The sequence below is a fragment of the Sorex fumeus genome, unplaced genomic scaffold (assembly GCF_029834395.1).
Source record: "Sorex fumeus unplaced genomic scaffold, SorFum_2.1 ptg000050l, whole genome shotgun sequence".
Lineage (NCBI taxonomy): Eukaryota > Metazoa > Chordata > Mammalia > Eulipotyphla > Soricidae > Sorex > Sorex fumeus.
In genome coordinates, this window is record NW_026606107.1 from 11,301,256 (window position 1) to 11,317,754 (window position 16,499).

The following is a 16,499-nucleotide window of genomic DNA, read 5'->3' on the forward strand; positions in this document are numbered from 1 at the left end:
ATCTCAATCAAATACTCAAAAATAATCTCAGGTGGAATAAATGATTCTTGGAATTGTGTTCCCCAACTTTAAACTGAATTATAATGTTAATAGTCAAAAGTGTATTAGTAGGGAAAAAGTAAACTTAGAAAAATGGAGTCTAATTTATAGTACAGCTATAACTTTATTTATATATACATACACAGTTTATGACAGAAAAGCTAGGTGCGTTTAATGGGGGAATAAAAGCTTCAACAAATGGTACTGGGAAAGCTGGGAGTCACATAGAAGAACAATGATATTGGACTGCTATCTTACACCATAAACAAAAGGTAATTTAAAGTGGATTAAATACTCTTATGAAAATCAGATGCATAAAATATATTGAATAAAAATGTGGAAATAATTCTCCTGGTATCAGATTCAGAATTGACTTCAATGATTCAAAGTTCTTTGTCAAAGAAACAAAGTTAACAGCAAACAAATGGGGTTATATCAAACTAAAAATCTTGCACTGTGAAAGAAAATGTTTAGAATTAAAAGATACTACTAAGTGGAGGGAATATTTGCATATCATGCACATAACAAAGGGATAATATCCATGTTATAATGTACTCACAAAACTCAACAACAAAAAGACCAACGATAAAAATGTCAAGACATAGAGAGGTGAACAGACATTTCTTTGTGGAAGACAAAATTGCCATATGAAAACATGTTCATTATTACTTATTATCAGTGAAATTCAGGTAAAAGTGTCAATAATATACCACTTCACACCAGTAAGAATTTAATATATTGAAAAGAACACAAGCAACCATTGTTGCAGTGGATACAGTGAAAAAAGAACCTAAAATACCGTTAGTTGGACTGTTCTCTTATTTAGTTTCTATGTAAAACAATATGGAGATTAGTTGTATTTAATCCACTTTAAATTACCTTTTGTTTATGGTGTAAGATAGCAGTCCAATATCATTGTTCTTCTATGTGGCTCCCAGCTTTCCCAGTACCATTTGTTGAAGCTTTTATTCCCCCATTAAACGCACCTAGCTTTTCTGTCATAAACTGTTATAAATAGAACTCCCATATGAATTCGCTATTCTACTCCTTGCATCTATTCCAATAACTTGCAAATATTAATGCAAAAAGATACATTCATCCCTATTTAATTACAAGTGCCTGCTGTGCATAGAAGTTTTGCTCTATATACATAATAGAATACTAGGCTTACATAAGAAAGATAAAATCATGCTTTTGGGCTATACTATAAATTGAACTTTCTAGTTCATGTTAAGGAAAATAATTCAGGAGGAGGAAAACAAATTCTGAATGACCTCATTCATATGTTGTACATCAATAAATAAAGTGAATATACAAAGTCCAATTAAGACAAATTCTTAGAGGTTGGCCCCAGAACTTGAGGGAGTAATAAGGGATGGTTAAGACTGACAATGATTGACAAAAATTGGGACTTGGTGGAGGGTGTGGTGTAGTAAAATGACAGCCCTAGAACATTTAAACACTTATGGTAGCATAAAATTAAATTGCATTGGGAAAGAAACTATCAGTAAAAAGAAAAACACATAGACTTGGAGCTAGAGAGATGGTACAGTAGGTATAGTGTTTGCCTTGCACACAGCTGATCCAGTTATGATCCCCAGCACCTTGTATGGCCTGGGCCTTCCCAAGAGTCATTCCTGATAGCAAAGCCCTAAACACTGCTGGGTGTGGTACTTCACCCAGAAAAAAAGACACATTACTAAATGAAGAAAATATCTATATAGTTTATATACGACAAGTGCTAATATTCAAGATATATAAAGCATTAACCAAACACACACAAAAATTTAAAAACCCTATTAACCGCTCCTCTCTGGAAAGAAAGATGGCGGCCGCACGGGAGCCTTGTGGAAAGCAGGTTTGAGCCGGGCTCGGGGGAGCGGCGGGGACCTCATGGGAAGGGGGGCTTTGTGGGCCGTCCCCCACGCCCCACTGAGGTCGCCAGCTGCTCCCCACGAGCGGCTCTCTGGCACGGCCACGGCCCCGGAGGCACAAGGACTTAGCACAGAGAACCAGCCGCTTGGAGCAGAAAAGCAAATGGACTTGTGTTGAACCACGCCACCAAGCCGGCCCGGAGGGGGAAGGGCGTTGACCGGCCCGCCCGCTCCTCTCTGGAAAGAAAGATGGCGGCCGCACGGGAGCCTTGTGGACAGCAGGTCTGAGCCAGGCTCGGGGGAGCGGCGGGGACCTCATGGGAAGGGGGGCTTTGTGGGCTGTCCCCCACGTCCCACCGAGGTCGCCAGCTGCCCCCCACGAGCGGCTCTCCGGCACGTCCACGACTCCAGGGCACAGAAACCAATCTCTTAACTAGCTAACTTTTAATAGAAATTCTTCCAGGGTCAATAAGTAAAATAGCAGAAATTTAAAACCACGCGGCCGCGATAGCGGCCGCACGACATCATTTTATTCTTAAACCAAGTTGTAGAAAGCAAATCATTTCACAACGCTGTTTCAGCATGTCTGATTGTGGGGGGTGGGTCGTAAACTCTAAACAATAATTGTGCATCTTCTATCGAAATAATCTATCTAGTCAAAGTAGATAGAGTATTAACTAGAACTCATCTGCCTCACAAGAAGTGGGAGGGGTGGGAGGTGGGGGTCTATTGGGGTTCGGGGTTAAAAATGAGTATTGGTAAAGGGAAATGTGTTCGGTATCTACATGACTGAGACCTAAACCCGAAAGCTCTGTAACTTTTCCCACAGTGATTCAATAAATAAATAAATTATAAAAAAAAAATAAAAAAATAAAATAAAAACCCTATTAAAACAAGCAAGAATAGCTGATTAGATCTACTTACCAAAATCTACACACATGTCACCAACAGGCATATGAAAAAATTCTCATAGAATTGAATATCAGGGAAATAAAATCAAGATGATAATGAGATATCCTACAATGATAAAAAAAACACCCAGAAATAACAAGTGCAAATATTAATGTGGATGGAGTAAAAAGGGAATCCTTATTCACTGTTTGTGGGAAAGTAAACTTGATTCCCTCTCTATGGAAAACCGTGCAGAGATTAAGTAAAATATTTATTACAAAAGAATTAGCACAAAAAATTGTAAATCTACAACTTTAAAAAAAATAAAATAAAATAAAATAAAGGGAAAAAAAAGAATTAGCATATTCTCCAGCACCTCACCTCTATTTATCTATCCAACTAACACAAAAACACTAAATCAAAACTATTTATTAACGCCCATATTTGTTGCAGCACTTTTGATGATAGTCAAGATATGAAATCAGTGCAGGTGTCCCAGAACATGTTAGTGGATAAAGAATCCATGACATTTAACCACAATGGAATATTCCTCAGTCACTAAAAAGGGTGAGCAACATTAATCTATCTAGAGAATTTTATGTAAGAAAAATATTTCAAATGGTAAAAGACAAACACCAACTGATCACATTCATAGATGTAATGTAAAGAAATAAAATGAGAAAACTAATGTTGAAATTAACCAGAGGACCAATGTTATCAATAGGGGGACAGGATGAATGGTCCAGTGGACTCTGGTGAAGAGAATTTGGTACTGTGGTGCTGTGCATGGCAAAGCGATATTGTGCCCCTACAGCACATACACATTTACATTCTTATAAACCAATGTCATTCAATAAAATGAAGGAGAAGGAGAAGGAGAAAGGAAGAAGAAGGAAGAGGAGGAGGAGGAGGAGGAGGAGGAGGGAGAGGAGGAGGTGGAAGAGGAGGAAGTGGAAGAGGCGGAGGAGGAGGAGGAGGAGGAGGAGAAAGAAGAAGAAAAAGAAGAAGAAGAAGAAGGAGGAGGAGGAGGAGGAGGAGGAGGAGGAGGAGGAGGAGGAGAAGGAGAAGGAGAAGGAGAAGGAGAAGGAGAAGGAGAAGAAGAAGAAGAAGAAGAAGAAGAAGAAGAAGAAGAAGAAGAAGAAGAAGAAGAAGAAGAAGAAGAAGAAGAAGAAGAAGAAGAAGAAGAAGAAGAAGAAGAAGAAGAAACAACTGGTGGAGGTATGGGAAAGAAGACACTGGTGGAGGGATGGCTGTTGGAATATTGTATGAGTGAAACCCTATCGTGAACAGTTTTGTAAATTCACATCTCCCAGTGTTTCAATTAAAAAAAAACAAGACTGGATGCAAGTAAAATTTTTAAAAATTTTTAAAAATTAAATAAAGTACAAAAAGCAATGTATGATTATATTTACATACCATGAAAGGATAAGACAGGACAAAGGAAGTTGAATGGCTACACACAGACATACAGAAGGATGACAAAATTGCAGGAAAATATTTGGAAGAATAAAGAACAATCTAATTACTTTACTATGATGACAACTTCACACATGAAAAGATTAATCAAGACATCATAATGTACATTTTATCTACAATAGTCTCTTATGTTTCTTTTGTACTTTACTAAAACTGTATAAAACAAAACTTATGTATTCAGATAAAATGTCTCTAGATGACACAAAACAAACAAAATTAAAATATTGAAAAAACACGAACTTGCAATATTTGACTTTAATTTATACAGCAAATAATTACACTGAAGCACTTGAAGCTGTATGTTATGTGTGTGTGTTTGTGTGACAAGGGTAATGAATGGGAACAAGATGTGATTTGTACATATCAGGCAAAATGTAAGCTTATCAGAATCATGCTCAGTTTGAGTGTACCTACAGTTTTATGTTAAGCATCATCTCATGTATAAAGGTAAATCTTTAACACCCCAGAAGAATATAGTAATATGTTAAAACAACGCATTGATGTGCATGTAATATATGGGCAACTTTATAAAGAAAAATGAACACATCTTATTATAGAACTAATACCCACCAAATGGTAGCAATAGAAAATGTGTTCTACATATGATAAATGTGAAGAAAGAGTTATCTTATTTTGAGAACCTACTGTAATAAAATTAACTTTAATAATACATCAAAAAAGTTACAATAATAGTAGTGTGTTATGAGATGCCTAAGATAGTGCATACACATCAAAAAAAAGTAGAACACTGTGGCTAGATTTCATCTGCCTAGAGTTTTATGGGATGAGAACATATTTTCCAGGCTCAGAATAGTTTGTTATCTTTATTTGAGGTCTGTAAAATATTCTATTTTCTGTTTACTTATGTTTTTCTCTCCTGTTCCAAACTTTTCTAGTACCAGTATGAGTAATCAAGTACTAATTCTTGAAAAGTTCCTAAAAAGCCCTTTCAGTAGATAGTATTTTACCTTTAGAATTTCAGCACAGATTAATTTCTTTTGAAATCTTGTAAAAAAACAGTAAATTAAAATACAATTCTCAAATAAATAATATACATGTTAAAAACATTGAATATTATCACTAACCTAAGAAATATAAATAGTGGAAGAAATTTAATAGGTATTTCCTCTTTGTGTTTTGTGTTACTTCCTATTTTCTATTATGATTCCAATGTACTATCTACCCTTTCTCAATAAATACATACAATTTTCACAAAACAAAATTACCTAAAAGTTGTTTTAATATTTTTTGAGATTATTAACAGCATATGCAAAAAGAAATCTAGTTAATATGATAAAAATGGTATTTTAATTAAATGTGCGACAGAAATATTAGTGAATAAATGGTATGACAAAATTTTTCAAGCTAATGAAAATACTAAAAAACCTGGACCTATAGCTTATTGATTGTTCCAAAATACTAACTCCTGATGGTACAAATTTTAACAAGTATATGAAGCACTAAAGCACTATAAAATATAAGAGCATTCATTAAAGGCACTCAACATTTTAAATGAATAAGTTGCACAGCAAAATTCATGACACATACACATTGATTAAAAGCCCTATTTATACTCCTATAGTATCTATTTGATTAAAATTATTAAATAAAAGTATAATTACACATTACATTTTATTCAGCACCATAATATCTTCCTCTCCACATGTGCTTGGAACATAACAGGTACAAATACATATTAGTAATTATAAATAAATGATTTCCTATATATTGTTTATGGTACTGCACATTATGGTGGAAAGAAGCTTGGCACCACATAACAAAAAAAAATGAACTTACAATTTATTATAACACTGTTTTCTAGATTTTATCCTATTATATTTTCATGGGTGCATATGGTAGCTAGCTATGTATAGTTTTTATAATAATAATTGTACATTAGTGAGAAGTGGGTGTGGAAAATAGTTGCTTTAAATAGAAATATGATATATTAAGGCAACTAATTCCATGAAATATGCATGTTTTCAAAATAAGACACCAATCATTCACACTGAAACTATAACTGACATTAACTGACATCAGCAATAATAAATTATACTTTCACATAAATAAAATGGGAGTAAATAAAATAAGTATGAACTGCAGGTTTGTATATGTAAGATAAAAATCTGAAAGATATTCATCAAAATTCTAGTAATGGTTATCATTTAGCTAATATTGTATATTTTTACTATGACCAGCATTTTCTTTAATGTAAGTTTTTATATAGTGCTTATATACCTTGATGATCAGAAATAATTTTCCCAACTTAACACATATAACAAATCACAAACCCTATAATAAAAATATCAAAAGCTACTGTAATATTTTTCATTTTGAAGTGAATAATACATCATAATTTGTATTTCATCTAGTACATATTTTCTATGAATAGGTTTTCTTGTGAAAGTAATTATGTTATCCTCTACATTCGTATCAATGTGGATTTCTCTGCTACCGTGGAAATACCGACATCTTCCAAGTACATCTTTAGAAGACAATATCCAGTGTATTTTTTATTAAAATACGAATAAGTAATTTTTTTTATAAAAATGGTCTACAACGCATCTTACCTTTCAATGAAATGCAAATTCTGTTTTGGGATTTTACCAAGGGAGTAGGTCCTAAAGCAGTACAGAAGCCTGTGAACAAAATAACAGATACATGTTTTTAACCTTAATGTCGCAAATATCTGTCCAATATTTTCTGGACTTGCAGATAACACTTTAATTTGGATAAAATTTTACTATACTAGAAGGAAATTGATGGTAGATGACTTTTTAAAATATTCCCTGATTGAGGATACGTTTTTAGTAGAGCAAATTCCCCCTCCCGTTCCGCTGTTCCTAGATTTTAAAACTGTTGTACCAAAGCATATAAAAAGCCTGCTTTTAAGTATTACGTAATGGTTGAATGCTCTTATATTTTCCCTATAAGGTTGTTATAAGCAGTGAGGGTATTTGACAAATCGGCAACAACGTTAGGGTGTATTATATGCCGGCTTAAAAAAGGGAAATAGACTAAAAATTGCTATAACGAACTCCCAGTAAAATTGATCCGCAAATCTTGTATATGAATATAAACTAGACTTGTCAATTACGAGACAGCCTTGGGAAAAGCTGCTGGTGGAGTGTGAAAGCTACTACGCCTGCTTTCTAGCCCATCCCCCACTCTGTAACAACTAACTCGGCATTTTATTCATTCCCCGCGGAGTAAAAACATGGTCGCAGGATATTTAGATAAAATAGACGTACTTCGGAAAGTCATCCACAATAAGACTACCAGATAACACCGGTGGAGTATTTTAATTCATGTTTTAATAAACGTTTTTTGTTAACAGGTTTGATCAACCAAAGGGGAATTTATGCTGAACGGGTGGGAGGACACTTCTTTTCCCTCTGTTAGGATCTATTGATAGTCTTTTTCCCTCGGATATAATAGTCGTAGCATCTTTTTTTTATTCTAAAGATATATAAATTGAATTTGGGGGGAATTTTTATTTTAAAAAAGCCTTACAGAGACGTGTGCCTCTGCTACTAGGCAGCATTGGGAAGAAGGCGTGACCTCGGGGGGGAGGCTATTGGGTTTGATCGTTCATTGGAGCTAACAATTGTCAATCAACCCTCCCCAGCAAATGAGGTGTGAGCTTCAGGCACTCTGTAAACCAAATTAGCTGGTGGTCTGACCGAAAGGGTAGGGGGCTTGTGATGTAAACAGCGAAGAGATCCTCGGGCCTCGCACTGCGCCATTCCACTGCGGCAAGCCTCTGCCCGCAACAGCCGCCGCTGGGAGAGGCTTCGCCAGGTCCGCCTTCCCTGCTCTCCAGGCCTTCGCCGCCACTGCCACCTCGGCGCTCTCCCTGCAACTCGGCCCTGCCCAGTCCCGCGCTGTCTCGACCCGGACCACTTCCACCTGCGCCAGGATCTCTGCGGTTGCGACTCAACGATCCGTGAGTCTTTTGCTCAGCTCTGGGCGCGGGGTCTCTGTCTTAGTCCCACTTTGAAAAGCTTGCAGGCTTGCAAAATGGCAGAAGCTGATGCTAATAAGGTCCCGGAACCTGCGGCCCCGGGGGTGGCCGAAGAAGCGAAGGCTAGCTCGTCTAGTAATTCTGGGGAAGAATCTGACAGCAGCTCCTCCAGCAGCAGTGACAGCAGCAGCAGCAGCAGTCTCAGCCTCTTGTACAGCAAGAAAAGGAAACACGAGCCTTCCAGGAGGTCACGTTCCTCGGGTAGATATTTTTTGGATCGCCTTCCACGGGCAGTTAGAAATCGTGTGCAGGCACTCCGAAATATTCAAACGGAATGCGACAAGGTCGACACCCTTTTCCTGAAGGCAATTCATGACCTGGAAAAAAAATACGCTGTTCTCAACAAACCTATATACGATCAGCGATGCAAAATTGTCAATGCAGACTACGAACCGACAAGAGAAGAATGTGAATGGAATTCGGAGGATGAGGAGTTCAGCAGTGACGAGGAGGTCCAGGAAGACAGCTGTAGTGAAATGCCTCCCTTAGAGGGTGAAGAAGAAGACAAGCCAAAAGAGAAGCCTGAGGCGAAAGCGGAAGAAAAGGAGGCTCCCAAGGAAAATCCTGAAAAGGAAAAAGCAGAAGCTAAAGATTTTCCGGAGGCAAAGCCTGAAGTAAAAGAAGATGCTAAAGATTTACCCCAAGCAAAAGCAGAAGACAAAGAACGGCGGCGTAAACCAAAGGAATCAAGGGATGCCCGGAGAGAATCTTCTAGAAGAGCTTCAGAGGTGAGGCTTAAAGAAAGAGCAAGTCGTAAAAGAGCTCATAAGAGAAAGTCCAGAAGAGAAGATCCCAAAGGCATCCCTAATTATTGGCTAACAGTTCTAAGAAATGTGGAGAAGCTCGGTACCAAGATTCAGAAGTATGATGAGCCAATTCTGAAGTATTTGTCAGATGTCAGCTTGAAGTTCTCGAAACCTGGCCAGCCCATAAGCTACACATTTGAATTCCATTTTCTGCCGAATCCGTACTTCAGAAATGAAGTGCTAACGAAGTCGTACGTAATTACTTCGAAGCCAGATCACAACGATCCTTTCTTCTCTTGCGGATGGGAAATTGAAGATTGTAAAGGCTGTAAAATAGATTGGAGAAGAGGAAAGGATGTCACCGTGACAACCACCTACAGTCGCACAACTGCTACTGGGGAAATTGAAATCAAGCCGAGAATCGTTCCTAATGCATCATTCTTCAATTTCTTTAGCCCTCCAGAGATTCCCAAAATCGGAAAGCTGGAACCACGAGAAGATGCAATCCTTGATGAGGACTTTGAAATTGGTCAAATTTTACATGATAATGTCATCCTGAAATCAGTCTATTACTACACTGGAGAAATCAATGGTGCCTATTACAGAAATAGAAGATACCGAAAATAAAAAGGAAAGTTGCCTGAAAGAATTTTCAAGAATTTCAAAATTGAAGTGAAGCAGGTTTATATAGCTTTGAGAAAAAAAAAAACCTGCCCTGTAATCTCCATACTAATATCCCTTGCTGTCTTGTGCTTTTATATTTTCTTGGTATTTTAAAAATTTCTTTAAAAGTGTCTAAGTATTAGTTTATTATTTATATTCTGTTGTAACCTGTTGTAATGTGATATTCTTAAGAGATATGTAAAATGTCAGTTACCTAAAGCATGTTAGCTTGATTCTATAGATTTTGCTTCTTGTGAAGTCCTTTTGTTATGTTCCTATTATAATTTAACTGTGAAAACTGTTAGAATTATTCTCAGAATTGTTAACTAAGATTTTTTAAAAAGCTTGAAAAAGTAATTTCCTGAGCTAAAAACACAGCTCTTTGTTTTCTCCTATTCAGCTCTGAAGACTAAGGATTTAAATATGCTTCCACTGGCAGTGCATTCTTTGCTATAGAAATACAACACGTTTAACTACTAGAGAGTATTGTGAAATTTGCCTGAAAAAATTAGAATACACTTAAGGATATTTATTAATACCATGTAGAATGTGACTGAGCTTGTTTATGTGAATAGTGGTGTATAAATTTAGTTATAATGAAGTTATTGTTTACCACTGAAGTGTTAATATGATATAGTATTTTATGGCAAAAGTCTCTTTATCTTATACTGTTTAATTGTAATCTAAAATTACTAGTAACATTTTCTTTGTAATATGTGCTAATTTTCTTTTCAATGAAAATGTTCAATTTGTGTTATTTGATATTTTTCATGTTCTCTATTGCATCCTAAAATAATTACATGTCAAATAAAGTGTATTGTGCTCCCAAATTTGGTGCTTTTAAAAACAAAACTGAAAATATTAAGGGAAATGGGACTTGACAATTATAATTATTATGAATATTTCAAGACTTTCCCCAGATCTTAGCTATTATTCGGAGAACATATAACCAAGTAGTTAAAGAGAAATGACATAGGGGACAAGATAGACAAGGGAGGGGAGAGGAGAATTGGTGGAGGGAGGGTGAGTGAAACAGCAAGATGGTGGAAGAAGACAAAGAAAAGGAAGGGCAAGGGAGGTAAGGCAAAGGGAGTAAGTATGTGAACAGGATAGGAGTTTGGAAAAAGGGGAAGGAGATGAAGAAGGGAGGAGGGAAGGGAGAGCCAGTGGGGAGGAAAGAAAAGACCAAGTGAAGAAAAAGGGAATTTTGAGGAAGGAGGAATGGGAAAAGGGTGTAGTGGGTGAAGGGAAGCATACAGGGAAATGATGGTGGGGGGCGGGGCTGGGGAAAAGTGGGAACCAAAATGGAAATTTCTGATCAAGGAAAGCCATCTATTTAGAAAAATAAAATTAAGAAAGTTAAAAAAGAAAAAAGAAAAGCTCTCTGTCACTTCCAAGAGTAGGATGAGAAAATAATTCATTGCCACCCTCCTGACTTGGGAGGCTCACACTACCATAGCTCATTTTTATAGGTGACATCATGCTCTTAATCTCTTCAGTATCACACAGCAGGTTGCAGGATATTTAGATCCCATTTTTTAGCTTGAAATTATGGAAAGGGAGAGCCTTAAAGTCAATTTGTAAGAGAGCTTTAAAATGGGGGCAAAGGTACTAACAAGTACAACAAATTATAAAGCAGTGCTTTATCTCACATTTTTCCATTTCCACTGCCTACATAATATTTCATTCAAGACTTTACTGCATTAAAAAGCAGAAGCAAGGAGGCAAAATTTGAAGATTTCTGAATCTTCAGCTGTAAAATTACCTAATAGGGTCCCCAAACCCCACCATATATAATTTAGTATATTGCTTTTTTCCTGTTAACAAGCACCCCCTTCTTATCTATAAACGTGAAAACATTACAAATCTATATTTATCAAGCAAGTATGTTTGATTTTTTAACGTGTCATAGTTTATACAAAATCAACAGGATTTTGAGCATGTTTTGATTTCTTAGATTTTTGCAACCATCATGACTGGGTGTGTCATACATATTTACATACTTAGAGTATTATAAATTTATGTTCCTGTTCCACTGCTACAAAGGTGCACTGCTACAAGGGTGCCTAAACCAGAACTGTGCTTGCCAAACATGGCAGATAGCAGAGTCCTTCCCTTAAACCGCCAATATGGAATGCAACATCCGCAGTACATACTTAGAACACTGGAGAATTTAGCCTCTTACAGAATATTTGCGAAAGAGAAGCTGAAAAGCCGCAAATAAAATCATTCAGCAGCACGCTACACAAATATGGGCGTATAAATAATAGATGGATTTCTCCCAGTTTATCTCCCGAGGAGGCTTTCGGGTGGGGGAGGGAAGTGGTGGGTGAGTTTGGGCTTTTATCACAACTCCTCTGCTCTGGTCGACTCAAAATCAAAGGTGAACTCAAGTCGGGTAGAAGCAAGAGAACAAACTGAAAAGATATCTTGCTGCTATTTTTCCTTTTCAGTTTAATAGGGGGAGGGAGGATGCAGGACCTGTCACGGACATGTGCGTCAGAGTAGTAGCAGGATTATGCAGAAGCAAACATGCTGTGTGCTATACCGGACCTATCACCCGCAGAGTGTGTAGATAAAACGCATTAGGCCCAAGGCTTACACAGTCATTGGGTCAACAACTTGTCCATCTCACATCCTGAGCCAATGAATGGTACCAAAAGGAAGAGCCGCCTGGAAAAGAGCTCTGGAGCCGGAAGCGGGGGCTGGGGAAGGGCGCGGCTGGAGAAAATCCCTTTGTAGGGTCCGCGTACTGAAAAGCCTTTTCTGTGCGCAGTTTCTTTCTGCTGTGGCTCCAAAACGAGGCTCGCTGACGTATTGCTGCCCGCCCCCAGCCCCTCGGGCCAGAGGGTCCTCCCCACATCCTCTCTTATCACTGCAGCCATTTGTTTTTCACAATCCTATTTTGGGGGAACTGAGCGTCCGATTTTGTTCTTTTAAAATTCGTAGCAAAGGGACTTTCCTAAGCAGTCACCCGGGATACCAAAGAAGAGGGAAAAGAAGAAATTGTCCAGTAAAGTGAAAAACGTGACAACACAGTTGGTCAGGTGATGCAAATGCATCATTCTCTCCTGTTCAGAGAGCTTCAGGAGTCAGTGAAGGATGACAGAAGCAGAATTTGAATTCTTTTTTTTTACAGAATGAAGCATAAAGTGTCATCCAGGTGATTCTTTACATTGACTAATGTATTAAGACATCCTGCTAAACAACGTTATACATAGCTTCAATTATTTTGCGTTTTTGTATATTTTTAAAAGGCTAAATAAATGAAATACTTGAGCATTAAAACACCCAGTATGTATTTTCAATTTATGTCAAAACAGCAAAATTTTAAGTTATCTTTATTGGTGTCTAATTTGGTCCTTATGATACCTCTAGTAAAAAAAAACCTGTTAGTAAATGAAAATTATAAATTTCACTGAAAGTATTATTTACTTGCGAACAAAAGTATTTAAAGAGCCCATTTAAGTTCCTGCTCTGTCTCCAGCTCAAAGGTGTAAAGACTTTAAGTAAATATTCGACAGGTGCACCTTCATTTTGTGTTATATAAATGTGACACTTATGTGATGGTGCATTACAAAACATTTATCACACGAACAAAGTAGCATAAAGTTAAGAATTTTCAAAAACATATAGCACCTATTTGATTATGTTTGTTAATTTTGTGTTGTGGTTTATAAATAATAAAAAAATAATAAAGCTGTTACTTCTTAATCTAGTAATAGTGAAAGCGTTAGCAAGTGTTTTTCTCATCTTTTTACTCAAATGATTTAACTAGAGAATTAAGCACATTTATCCTTTACTAATGTTACCAGTTTTAGTATTTCATTGCATCTTCTTGTTATAAAATACATCATAGAAAATTTGGAAGCATTCTACATACAAAAATATAAGATAACTGAAAAGTTTTAGTAACTGGATATAATTATGATTTCTTTTTCTCACATACTGAAAAATCATATTGAAATGCCTGTATTTGCTTTACTACATTGATTACTACTATTCTATCATTCTCAGTTTCTATTTAGTTCATGTACACACCTGATTTTGCCATCCAATAAATAAGTATACTGTAACTTACTTTACAAGTCTCATACAGGCACTTAGGTTAAGAAACTTTTTTTGGTTAGTAATCATAAGCATTTTCTTTGTTTCGTGTCTGGTGTTTTGTTTGTTTGCTTGGTTTTTGTTTTCTGTGTGTGTGTGTGTGTGTGTGTGTGTGTGTGTGTGTGTGTGGTTGAACCCAGACACACGTGCAAGGCAAACTCTCTACCACAGTGGGACATCCCTGGCCCCTAAGCACTATTTTTGGATTAAGGAAAATATATTTGTATGTTTTCTCCTTCATAAGAATTTTTACTGTTAACATGCTCTAGTAAAATATGTCACCTTCCCATTATAAAAGTTGACACAAATATTTATAAAGTGATATAAAGTTTATAACAATTTCAAAACCAGACTGTTCATAACAGCAGTGAAGAATACCACACTATATTTGTACAAGGCAATATTATTCAGGACTTAAAAAAACTCACATTCTATTACAGATGAAGCCCAGAATCTCTAAGCTCAGATGCAGTACACATTATGTTGTATGATTACATTTTCACACATTTCTATTTATATAAATATATTGACACAGAAAACATGTAAGTGATTGCCCAAAACTAGGGGTAGATGTGAAGTTTAATATAAATGAAATAAGGAAGTGTCATACTGAGCAAAACCAGCCAGAGGCAGAAAGACAAATGTAGGATTATTTCACTGATATGTGCCATATAGAGAAACAAATCAAGGGATGGATGACATTAATTAACAGACAATTCATAGTTAATTGATTAATTAATGAATGGTAGGAGGAGGGTAAGATTTATGTTTACTTGAAGTAGCATAGAGGCATAGGTTAAGTGTCTGGAGCACATGGATAGTGGCTAAGGGAGGTTACAGCATGTGCCAAACCCATAATTGTCAATTAATAAACAGTGGGAAGATCAGTAGAGAAGAAATATCAGATCAACGGTGACAGCCAGAGTTGATTGGCACTCAGGTTGCTGTTTTATACAGCAATTTTTTGCATTATTACTACAAGCTTAAACACTATTGTAATCCTATTTCCTAACTATAATAATACAAAAACGACTTTTCAAGTAAAAGAAAGAATAGCATACTTCTCCACCTAAAGAATTTTCTTCTTTGTCAATACTCAGAACTAGATATTGGCCTGTGGAAGGAGAGAATAGCACTGTATAGCACTGTATAGCACTGTCCTCCCGTTGTTCATCGATTTGCTCGAGCGGGCACAAGTAACACCTCCATTGTGAGACTTATTGTTACTATGTTTGGCATGTTGAATACCTCACGGGTAGCTTGCCAGGCTTTGCCGTGGGGGCGCGATATTCTCGGTAGCTTGCTGGGCTCTCTGAGAGGGGCAGAGGAGTCGGGGCGGAGGAGTTGAACTGAACTGGGGTTGGCCAGGCGGCCCGGGTCAGCTGCGTGCAAGGCAAGTGCCTTGCCACTGTGCTATGGCTCTGCCAGGAAGGAGATAATAAAGAGAGAAATAAGTGCAACCTGGGTGTGAAGTGAATGTCCACTTATAGAGAACAACTAATTGATCACCATGGCAAATTCCAAGATTCTTATAGCTCATGTCCAGGTAACTTTGTCAAGGTTTGTAGTTATGTAAGACTTCTGGGAGAGACCAACCCAAAGATCATAGCCATCATACAACAGCGGATGATGAAGACTGATTTGTCGATTTATTCTTAAATACAGAATGGCCTGTTATTATTAAAAATATTTATTTTACCTATTAAATTTCTTAAATTTTGTTTCCCTATCTGTTTTTTTTGTAGTTGGTAACAATAAAGTGAAAGTAAAGTGAAGGCCCTCCCATTGATCATCGATTTGCTCGAGCGGGCCCAGTAACGTCTCCATTGGAGACTTTGTTGTTACTGTGTCTGGCATATCGAATACGTCATGGGGAGCTTGCCAGGCTCTACTGTGTGGGCGAGATACTCTCAGTAGCTTGCCGGGCTCTCCGAGAGGGGCGGAGGAATCGAACTCGGGCCGGCCATGTTGGCTGCGTGCAAGGCAAACGCCCTACCGCTGTGCTCCTGGATGTACTTGGTAACAATAAATATATTTTAAAATCATGAATAGATGTAGAAGAAAAATATCGATTCCTTAGTATTCTTAAGCAAATTTCAAAGCGACATAATTTGAACACTGTATCATTTGAGCATTGTAGAGGGCATTAATTTTAGTTCTGATAGACCTGGTATAGATTCCAAGTTTTATCACCTTTTGACTGTGTGAACTTATGCAAGCTTTTAACCTCTGTAATCCTCATTTATCATATATGGAGTATGATGGGATGCTATTACTCAACTTCTTCATAGATTTATGGCAAAGCCTAAATGAGATAGTATTAATCAAACAACGGACATGGTGTTTAACACTAAACAACCATTCAAGTAATTATTATTGCAGTAATTAGGGTAAATAATATTTACTTCGAATTCCAGGTAAAACATCAAGCTATTAAAAGTATAAAACTGATATTACATAATCCAAGTATAATTTCAAGGAAAAAATTCTTTAATTTTATGTAACTGATTTCGTTATCTCTTGGATCTTCCTTCTCTAAATCAATATTTTAGTAATGTTCGATAAACTAGTGAATTTCCAGATTCCTGGTACCCATTTCTATGTGAGATATTTAGAAATGATTTCCAGCACAGAATGCTTTACTCACAAGTTCAAGTTTTGTCCAAGGTGTCACAGGGG

At 36.9% G+C, this 16,499-nt stretch overlaps 1 protein-coding gene across 1 annotated transcript; it reads left to right on the forward strand.

Annotated features, from left to right (window-relative positions):
* Positions 1 to 8,246: 8,246 nt before the first annotated feature.
* Positions 8,247 to 10,543, forward strand: NAP1L3 (nucleosome assembly protein 1 like 3). The gene has a single exon (XM_056124099.1). The coding sequence runs from the start codon at positions 8,301 to 8,303 to the stop codon at positions 9,675 to 9,677; it is 1,377 nt and encodes a 458-aa protein (XP_055980074.1). The 5' UTR covers positions 8,247 to 8,300; the 3' UTR covers positions 9,678 to 10,543.
* The last annotated feature ends 5,956 nt before the right edge of the window (positions 10,544 to 16,499 follow it).

Excerpts from the sequence above, each read along its gene's own strand:
- NAP1L3 (XM_056124099.1), top strand. The coding sequence starts at position 8,301 with ATGGCAGAAGCTGATGCTAATAAGGTCCCGGAACCTGCGGCCCCGGGG.